The sequence below is a fragment of the Ipomoea nil genome, unplaced genomic scaffold (genome assembly GCF_001879475.1).
Source record: "Ipomoea nil cultivar Tokyo-kokei standard unplaced genomic scaffold, Asagao_1.1 scaffold1936, whole genome shotgun sequence".
Classification (NCBI taxonomy): Eukaryota; Viridiplantae; Streptophyta; class Magnoliopsida; order Solanales; family Convolvulaceae; genus Ipomoea; species Ipomoea nil.
Window position 1 is genome coordinate 2,404,974 of NW_017618364.1, and position 10,103 is coordinate 2,415,076.

A 10,103-nucleotide genomic window follows, 5' to 3' on the forward strand; every position below is an offset into this window, starting at 1 on the left:
GTGTATTATGCATTTATGTCACTTAAAAAATTGATAAATATTTTAAATTTTAAAGTACACAACTACAAAGTGCATCTGATTATATGTATAAGTGTTCTCAGGAGAATGCACTTCACATATCATTGGGTGTACTTTGTTTATTGATCATTACACGTTGTAGTGTTGGTTGATACACTTCAAAGTTTGAAAATATTTATAAAAATATTCACATTTAAAAAAAAAAAAAAAAAAATCTTGCATTATAGCCTAAATCAACGTATGAGAATGAAATCAGTCCATAGTTTTTATCTGAATGTTCTCATCATTTCTATTTATATTATCGGTACTTCAAAATACACTTGTCAATTTATTTGAGGTAAATTTATTTGCCAAATAGGTAAAGAATTGTCTTGCAATGAAAACAAAAAACTCCTTGCACTATGACCTATACTTATACTTAACCCACCAACTTATACTTAACCCACCAAACTCATGGGATGAGTGTAAATTTTAGTGCAATTAAGTAGCGGTATCCTGAGACAAAAAATTATTGAGAAAAGCTTCTTATTAAGATTTGTCCTCGTAAGCTTCATATTAAGATTTGTCCTCGTCTTGTGGTGAAATAAATAAATAATTTATTAATCAATTTATACTAACTGTAAATTATAGTATGGGAGTTTGGACTATTATATCATTATTTTTCTATCTTTTTTTTTTTTTTTAAAGTTCTTTTTCTAACTTAGTATTGAGAGAATTGAAAATCGAACCTTTTAACAATTTAACTTAAAGTTAGAGATCGGTGTCACTTGACCATAAGTTATTAAATTAATCTTGGTAGCTAATAGTACATAGGCAAACCAAAGTTGCAAACTACAATCTCTCACTTTCAGTCAAACTTCTAACACCCTAGAAGAAGCAACAATAATGTAATCCTGAAAGTAGGAGTGAGTCACAAAGTTTCATCAATTTGGCCTAAATCCCTATCACCTCTATAATGACAAAACTAACTAATCAGTTGAGCATTCAAGAAGCTAGCAATTGTTAAATGAAAGGACAAAAATTATACATATGAGTATGCTCAAGTGAAAATCAGTGCAGAAGTTATGCGCTCTAAAGAAAGGAAAAAACATGGTGATAATTTGGTACCATACAGATAGTGCATTTTATAAGTTTGAACCTTAAATTTAAGGGCCCCTCGCGCTCTTGCCTTGGAGATCGGCGGAAGAGACAAATTGCAAAACGTGCTTACCAAGTACAACCGTCTTTATATGCAGTTTACATATCATTGAATGCACTTATAGTTTTATCGAAATATACTTTTAGAGTTACAAATCTTGAGTGTACTTTTACATGTCAACATACTTGACAGTATTGTAAAGTGCACACGCTTGAGTATTGATTTTTACTCGACCCGTGTCATATATAAAAGCCACCGGCATCATGCTGAGGTGGCAGGACCAAGTGGCAACACCCCACATCACAACCTAGCTAAGCTAGTTTCTGAGCACAAAACATGGTGTAATGATAGCTTCAATCATGAAAGGATTGAACTATGAAGGCTGGGTTTTAATTTCCTTTTCACAATTCACACCAACAAAATTAGAATATAATTTTTTCTTTATTTTTTTTAAAGAAAAGAATTGATATATATTTGCAGTGATGGGATGGGTAGCCATTGAGAGATGAGAGGGCTCTCCTTTTCTGATTCCACACATCTATCTGTTACTGGTTTGTGTACATTGGGTATTCAATTCAAATTTAGCACCATCTATCTCCCCCTTTTGGATCTTGTGGTCAAAAGAAATTTGATGAGGTGATAGAGATAGGGACAGGGGCACAGGGATATATAGTCTGCTAGCCTTTTCCTTTTATGTGGTGTTTTTAGAGTTGGACCATTTGGATTGGCCATTTGGCCATGGTGCTAATTAATTAATAAATGGCATCAAGAAATGTGCCTCATTGTCTATTCTCCTTTCTTAAACCCCATCTCGAGAGTTCTATTTCATCTTATTTGAAAATCAATTTCTATTACTCTCTTTGATAGGAAGTAAATTGAATGATATGTGAAGTTAAGTCATGTTTGTCTTTTTATTGTCATAAATCACATGATATGTCTTAATAATTTATAAAATTTTCACATTATTGAAGTTAAAATATACTTTGTATTAAGGTATTCCGACCACAAGTTTGTTTCATCAAACTATATCTTAAACGTCATATACCTGCTCCAGGTCCATAAGGAGATAAAATGTCTACCAAACTTAAAACTAACACCAAAATTTTATCCACGAGAATGTTTTTATATTAGTGTTGTTTTGTGTTTTTGGAAAATTTAAACAACTTTTCGCAGAAAAAATAAAAGATTAAATTTCTGCACGGGCGCAAGTTGCGCCCTAGCGGCTAGCGAGCACATAGAAAAACTGGTGCCCATTATTATTATTATTATTATTAATTTTCTATTTTATCTTTTGTCTTCTCTTTCTTGCATGGACGGACAAAAATTTATATTAGGTTTTATTGCTATGGAATCTCTTAGCCAATGAATTGAACTATTTTCTGGTTGTTTTTCTCTTTTCTTGATGTCACACCTACATTTGAGATTAGTATAATTTTAGATTTTGCATACTGTTAGGATTTTTAATTCAGTTATTTTCTTTTTTATTTATTTGGACATTTTGTCACTCAATTCATCAACTATTCAAAAAAAAAAAAAAGAAATGAAATGAAATAAACATCTCAACATGTAGTCATGTACCTTTCAGTGTTCATATAATTGCAATCAACTTTGAATTCAAAAAAAGAAAAAGATTCAGAAGAACCTATTACTATGAGAATCAAAGGTTGCACTTCCACTAACATAATCTCACAGTGAAGCAAATGTATATTGCAAGGTATAAGTCTTGTCTTGATAAACTTTTTTTACAATCATTATATCTTACCAACCATGGTACTCTAAGATGGATGCCTCTTCCATAGACAAAAAACACAGTAGCATGCCCCAGGGTAGTGGTCTAGTGGATAAGTTACTTTATCTGTTGGAGTTCGAATTCTACCACAAATAATTTAGAGATAAACTCTACCAATTAGGTATGGGCTTGGTGTGTGCAACAGGGTGAGAATTTGAACATCACCACAAACAATTTGTAGATAGATGCCTTTTCCCATAGAGAAATACAAAGTAGCGCGCCCCAGAGCAATGGTCTAGTAGATGAACTATTGCATGGCATTAATGGGAGTTCGAATTGGTCTAGTAGATGAATTGCTGCATGAATGGGAGTTCGAACTGGTCTAGTAGATGAATTGCTTCATTTGAAACTCTTTAAACTCTTTTCCCGTGATAGAGTGCGGAGTTCACCACAAACAATCTGGAGATGAGCTCCACCAATTTAGTTTAGAGGTGGGATTGGGCTCCTTAGGCGCAGTAGAGTGGAAATTTGAATCCACCCACAAATAATCTAGAGATAAGCGCCACCAATTTAGTCTAGGATTGGACTCCTCGTAAACAGAAAAGTACTTTTTTATATTGGGTTCGAAGTTAGGTAAGTTTAAATTTACCTCCTCAAGGGTTTGAGAGGTGGGTTCATGGGTAGCTTCTTCCCCATCCACCCACTCACCCAAACTCTTATTCCTCCAGAACAGGGAAAACTAGTTTGGAAAGTGACACTTCCAAGACTCTTCACCACAACCTTCTTCAGAACAATGGAAAACATAGAAGAATCAAGTCAAACATAGTGTTCCATGTCCTACTCAATAATCAAGAATAGCAAGGGCAACAAACAGCCCATTGATTGCAAAAACCAAGGAAAGTTAAGCAGCAGCAATAGTTGACCAAATAGTTAGAAAAAAGTCACTAAATCATAATCTGGGAAAATAAATCTGTACACACCACTGCCTCTGTGACAGTTGCTAGGCAATAATAAATCACTACACTGTATTATGAATGCATCTTTGGATAGATCAACATGGTGTTGGTCCATTCCAGTTGAGAAATAAAAAAGCAAGAAAGAAACCACATTTACATTCACTAGCTATGATGTCCTTGTAGACCTGAAGAAAAGGAAGAAACTTTCTTGTGACTTTGAGTAAAAGAGAGCCTAAAAGCGGGGGACTGGAATATACAAATGGTGAATTGCCCTTTCAAGAATATAGGATGATCTAGAGAAGAGGACTATGGCTGTGAATTGCCCTTTTCAGGAATAGGATCTAACCAAACCGAAGTTGCAAAAGGATCTCGACTTGAAGAGACCACCAAAGAGGAACCGGGTTGGAGATTCCTGAGGAGGAGCTGAATTTAACGCTTCACAACTGCCTTTCACCCGGAGAATTGTCAGCCCAATTGTTTGCCGAACAGACTCCACAATCTTGGCATCTACGGGGTACCCTGAGGCATCACGAACATAAAACGTGTTCACTGCTTTGCCACTTCTTGTCGTGACTTCGGCCCTGGTCACAGTGAGACTATTCTCACGAAAGATTCGAGTCACATCAGACAGCAGCCCAGTTCTATCAGTAGTACACAGTTCTAGCTTCAATCCCTGCGAGATTGAAGGATAAAAGTTATAATCACCCAAAAACACCTATAAAGCCTCCTTTTGTGTAAAAAAATCACAAATCCATCAAAATGACCATACAAGTGTATAACAAAGACAAGACAATAATTCAATAGTCTCATAACAAAGAACAATATGTTTTTTGGGTTAGACCACGAGGTGTCCTGAGTAGTCCTAACTGTAGGAGGCACCTTTAAGCCCATACCAAGCCCGTACCATACTCAGACTAATCCCCATTCACACCGGGCCGGCCCAATTAAGGGACAAAGTGCTGGCCAAATTGATTTTTCCATACAAGAGGGGGTTCGAATTCCCAACCTCTTAAGGGACAAGAGTGCACGGAACAGTATGTTAAAAAACGAACCTCGGATACCCTTCTTAGTATTGCAGCCTCAAGACATTGAATTACTCTTTGTCTTTCTGCATCGGATTTAACCGGGGATCCATCAATATGCCGAATGCAGTACTCCTTCAAATCAAAGCAAGGAATTTATTTTTAGTCCATGTTCTAAGAAAGAATGATAGTTTATTTCACAAAAAAAATATTAAGAATAAACATTTAAAATTAAGGTACCTGGTGAGCGTTTGGTCCCACAGTATCTACATTGCCATGGAAAACCACATATTGCATGTCTGTCAAAGTGCAGATTATATCAAAGAGAAGCTTCGGTCTATCCTTGCACTGGATCGACACAACGGAGTAGTCCTTGTCTTGCCAATTAAAAACTTTCACATTAGGCCTTTCTTGATTATTCAAACCTTCCTCGCTTGTATGCTCATAATCTCGGTCAGCAAACATCAACTGGTGAAGCCTTCTCTCGGTATGAGTGACCCCGGGAGAGACCTGTGTCTTCGCATCTCTAGATCTGTTGCTTCCCTTGAGTACGTTGCACAAGAGTTTCTTAATCATTGCCAACCTCTCGGGGTCAGTGATTGGACCGCCACTATCCTCATCGGTCACTTGCATTATGGCTGCAGCTCGGGTGTTGTGTGTCCAAACCTCCCCGTTCACCACGTTGCATTTTAAATTGGTGAGCACAGCGCTCACCTCAGACAGCAAACCCGGTCTATCGCTTCCTATTAGCTCGATCGACGTGTGGTCCATTGCTGAAGTCACGCCAACCGATCTTCTCATCGAGGATGCAAAACAAGAATCCGGGCCAAGAGACTAAAAATGAAACCAAAATAATAAGTAGAGTTCGAAAAAAATGCAGAGGGCAAATCTCCACTTTCACACAAAAGTGACAAAACAGCTCACCTTCATAATATAATCCAAGATTGCTTCATCTGTTACCTTGTTTCCCTCTTGATCCGTGACATTGAAGACTACCAAAAAGACATGGAAAGAGGAACAACTCAAAATTTAACTCTTTTTGTTTTCGACAGAGAAAGAAACATTCCAACAAGAAATCGGTAGAAAAACAAAAATGTCCTTACCATCCATGAACCATCCTCCATCAGAGCAAATATAAGCCTTGGTAACAATAAGGTTAAGATCGGTGAGGATTTGAACCACCTCAAGAAGTATACCATGTTTGTTAGCACTATCCACCTACAAAAACAAAACAAAAAACACCCTTAGAATCAATTTTCTTTTTCCATAAATCCCACAAATATAACTAATCAGACTAAACCAGCAAAAGAACCTAGAGAAAGACAGACTACCTGTATCACAGTGGCATTTTTGCAGGCTTCATTATCAATCACAACTCTGACAAAAAGACACAACAATGGAGTAAATCTCATGTGGAATAAAAACAGTCCTAAATCAGCTGAGGAACAACAGTTACCTTGGTGGATTCATTCTTCTTATGAGTTTCTCATACTCATCATCCATGTTTTGTGAGTAGCTAACTGTAGCCTCTGAAACATAAAAAAGAATTCCCTTTATAGAAAAGATCAGAGATAATCAAGGGCAAAAGAAACACAGGAATCATGAGTACCAATCACAGAAAAGATACTGGAACCAAGAGTGTGAAGAAAGCAATTAAGAAGAGAATAAATTAAGTCTGCCAATCATGAAAACTCAAGAAGCAGAATAACACATATAGCAAACAAAGGTCAATCAAGGAAGCCTATGGCATCCCCACAAAAAGGTGGTAGTGCCTCTGTTTCTGTGGGGTGCTATGGTGGGGCTCTCTGCCTGTGTGTCGGAACCATTAGCCCATCAAGCCATAGAAACACATCAAAACAATAAACATCATAAAATACATAGATTGAGAACTCTTTTCCTTCTTTTTTTTTTTTTTTGTGTGTGGAAAACAAGCAAAACACCATTCAATAATAATTACATAACAACCAACAAAACCCACCAAATCCCAGGACTAAAAAGCAACCATAGCTAAGCATTTTACCACCAAAACCTCAACAAAAACCAACGTTAATGACCCAGAAACCCAAACAATCACCTGTATTCATCAGAATTTTACAATTAAAAGACAAACCCTCCCCCTCCCCAGCTTGAGAAGAATCAAACCCGGAGCCACGAATTCAAGAACAGTAGAAGGAGAAACAAAGAGCAGAAAATGGGACGTACCCATGGAGATTCTTGAGGGATTATGATACGGGTCACAAAGATTTTCTCTTGATTCTCTCGGCCAAACACAAAAGCAGACGACTTGTGATTTATCAGAGGGTGTGGCAGAACTACTATATGCAAAGACAGCAAATCTTGACCAACCCCTCTTCTCCCTACACCCTATAACATATATATATATAAATATAAATATAAATATAGAATTCAGATTATTCTATTGCCTTATTTGCAACAGGCAACAAATAACCATACACTCAAAACCTGCAACTTTATAAAGTACTGCCCATATAAAAATATACACTCAGATAGACCTTTCCCCTCTCTCTCTCTCTCTCTCTCTGAATAGATGCACACAGTCTGTATGTATATGCGCGTGTGTGGTAACTCTTGCGCTTTCTAATTTCAGTTTTATCCTTTTCAGGCGTCCGCGTTGCAATAGAGAAGAAGGGAAGGGTGCGTGGGATTTCTCGGCGTATTTTAGCGCACAGCCTCAGCCAGCCAAGTTAGGTGGGTCAGAGCCCATTGGAGTAGGGTAAAATGAGCTGGCAGTAATTTTATTTATTTTTATTTTTTTTAACTTTTGGTAACTTTTTTACCCACGTGTTGGCACAGGGAAATACCGTACAAGCGTAGTAAAAACTCCTCCCAGATTTGAGGAAAAATTGGGCATTAATTTTGGTCACTCTTAACGGTTCTCACCATTAATTCTCTTTTCAAGTGTTATAAAACTGTTTATTTATGGGTTAATCTTGGGCCATCGTAATTATTTTTGAAGTTTGTACAGAGTAAATTTTATTTTTGTAAATGTTATACTTCATAAAATTATGAGTAAATACCCAAAATGGTCCCTCGACTATAGCGAAATTCACAAATTGGTCATTGATTTTCAATTTTAACCAATTAAGTTCTTAACATTGTAATTTTAACACGATTTAGTCCTCCGTCTATTTGACCATTTGTTGACTGTGATTTTTGAGGATATATATGTAATTTCATGGTCCATCGTCGATTTTTTAAGGTTCCGGTTGCATTTTCAGACCGCACTGTTACATTTGAATCCACCGCCGAAAGCAATCTACCAAATCTTGTCGCCTTTCTTCATCCTCCCTTTGGATTCAATGTAGTTGAGTTCGTACCAGAGTGAAGAAGACAACGTGTTTCCGAACCGGTGCAGCGTCATCCTGGAGGCCTCCATGTGCTCCGGTGAGAGCTGCGGGTTCTTCTGGAGATCGTCAATGACGGCGCGGGCGCCGACGTTAATGCAGAAGTGTTCAAAGGACCAAATCGTGTTAAAATTGCAAAGTTAAGGACTTAATTGGTTAAAATTGAAAGTCGAGTACCAATTTGTGAATTTAGCTATAGTTGAGGGACCATTTTGGGTATTTACTCTAAAATTATATATAAGTATTAAATTGCTTTAAAAAGATTCTATGCAATTGGCTCGATTAAGAAGGTGTTGATAATAATCGAACTAGCTTGCTGGAGAGATAAATTGTATTAAGAAAGTTACATGAGATTCGACCAAGATGGTGTTGGCGAAAAAGAGTATATCAGCTTAACTATATTATATGTATCAATAGCATTATCAATTTTTTCAAAAGAAAAATAAATTATGACGAAGAACCATTTCAAAAAATCAAATAAAATATAAAGGCCCTGTTTGGTAAAATGGTTGTTAGCTGATTGTGTTAATTAGAGGGTATAAATAGTTGATTACATTAGCTGATTGTAGAAAAGTGTTTGGTAAATTAGCTGTTAGCTGATAGCTCTTTGATATAATTTCTTTTTTAAAAAAGTTAATTGAAAAAGTTGCTTGGAGTAGCTTTTTGAATTTTAGCCTTTTGGAGTTGAAAAAGCTAATTAACCAAACATTTGTATTAATATTTTAACTAAATCAAACAATTAATAGTGGTCAAATAGGCCAAAATTGGCCTATAGGCCAATTTTTTACCAAACATGGCCAAAGACTAAATCAACTAATCATTTGAAAGAAAATCGAGTAAATATTTAAATTATACTTAATTTCATTTTTTTGTCATAGATTTATAGGTCTCAGTCCACTTTAAATTTTTTTTATATAAAAAAAAAAGCCATCTATTTTGATCGTAGTATTATTGTGACATGATCATTTTTAGTATTTTATCAACAAAATAGTTTAAATGTCGTTGAATACAAGTGCATTTTGGTCTTCAATTATGATTTTTTTTCAAAAAAAAAAAAGTAAACATAAAAAACATAGCGGTTCAACCTACTTTGTAAAAGAAAGATTAAAATATCTTTGTATTTAACGGCATTTCAACGATTTTATTAATGAAGGACTATAAATGGTCATGCCACAATAATACTAAGACCCAATAAAGATGTTCTAATAAAATAGGCTTAAAAGTGAATTGTCACATACAAATCTATAACTAAAAATAAAATTTAAACTTTTGAATTATTGTTACCGTCTCAAAAGTAGAAAATTTTAAAATTTTGATTTTGTTTAATGAAGCATGAAACTAAAAAGGAATATATATATATATATATATATATATATATATATATATATATATATATACACACACGCACACACGTGATATCGGTGCAGTTATATGTCTCAAGTAAAAATGGGTGAAATCTCAACAATTGATCTTGCCAAAATCAATAGTCCAGAATGAAGACAAATAATAAAAAAAAAAATACGGTGGCATTATTATAATTTTGTGTTGATTCAAAGCTTAAGGTGCGTAATTTTAAAATTTAAGGTGCGTAAGTTTATAGGGTTAGGTGTCTAAGTTTAAAGCTTAAGGTGCGTAAGTTTATAACTTAAGGTGCGTAAGTTTATAGCGTAAGGTACGTATGTTTAAAACTTAAGGTGCGTCAGTTTGACACTTAAAGGTGCGTCAATTCTATACTTAAAGTGCGTCAATTCTACACTTAAGGTGGGTTAGTTTGATATTTAAGGTGCGTCAGTTCTACACTTAAGGTGCATCACTATGACAATTAAGGTGAGTCAATTCAACACTTAAAGTGCATCAGTTTGACACTTTAAGGTG

At 35.5% G+C, this 10,103-nt stretch overlaps 1 protein-coding gene across 3 annotated transcripts; it reads right to left on the reverse strand.

Annotated features, from left to right (window-relative positions):
- Window positions 1-3,812: 3,812 nt before the first annotated feature.
- On the reverse strand, window positions 3,813-7,479 carry LOC109146815 (ACT domain-containing protein ACR4-like). Of its 3 annotated transcripts, none has more exons than XM_019294473.1 (8): window positions 7,066-7,479; window positions 6,320-6,392; window positions 6,195-6,240; window positions 5,967-6,081; window positions 5,788-5,855; window positions 5,104-5,697; window positions 4,894-4,998; window positions 3,813-4,514 (listed from the first exon to the last, which is right to left on the reverse strand). In XM_019294473.1, exons 1-8 carry the CDS (start codon window positions 7,067-7,069, stop codon window positions 4,170-4,172), a joined length of 1,350 nt encoding a protein of 449 aa, XP_019150018.1. In that variant the 5' UTR covers window positions 7,070-7,479; the 3' UTR covers window positions 3,813-4,169. The 3 variants fall into 3 exon arrangements, with proteins under 3 accessions (XP_019150018.1, XP_019150019.1, XP_019150020.1); XM_019294474.1 differs by lacking the exon at window positions 7,066-7,479 and adding an exon at window positions 6,473-6,740; XM_019294475.1 differs by lacking the exons at window positions 6,195-6,240; window positions 7,066-7,479 and having other exon boundaries at window positions 6,320-6,389.
- Between the last annotated feature and the right edge of the window lie 2,624 nt (window positions 7,480-10,103).

What these genes read in the sequence shown, in the direction of transcription:
- LOC109146815 (XM_019294473.1), bottom strand. An exon ending in TCTTGGATTATATTATGAAG is followed by an intron (nt 5,698 to 5,787) that starts GTGAGCTGTTTT and finishes TTTCATTTTTAG; the next exon opens with TCTCTTGGCCCGGATTCTTG. An exon ending in TGGGACCAAACGCTCACCAG is followed by an intron (nt 4,999 to 5,103) that starts GTACCTTAATTT and finishes TTTGATTTGAAG; the next exon opens with GAGTACTGCATTCGGCATAT.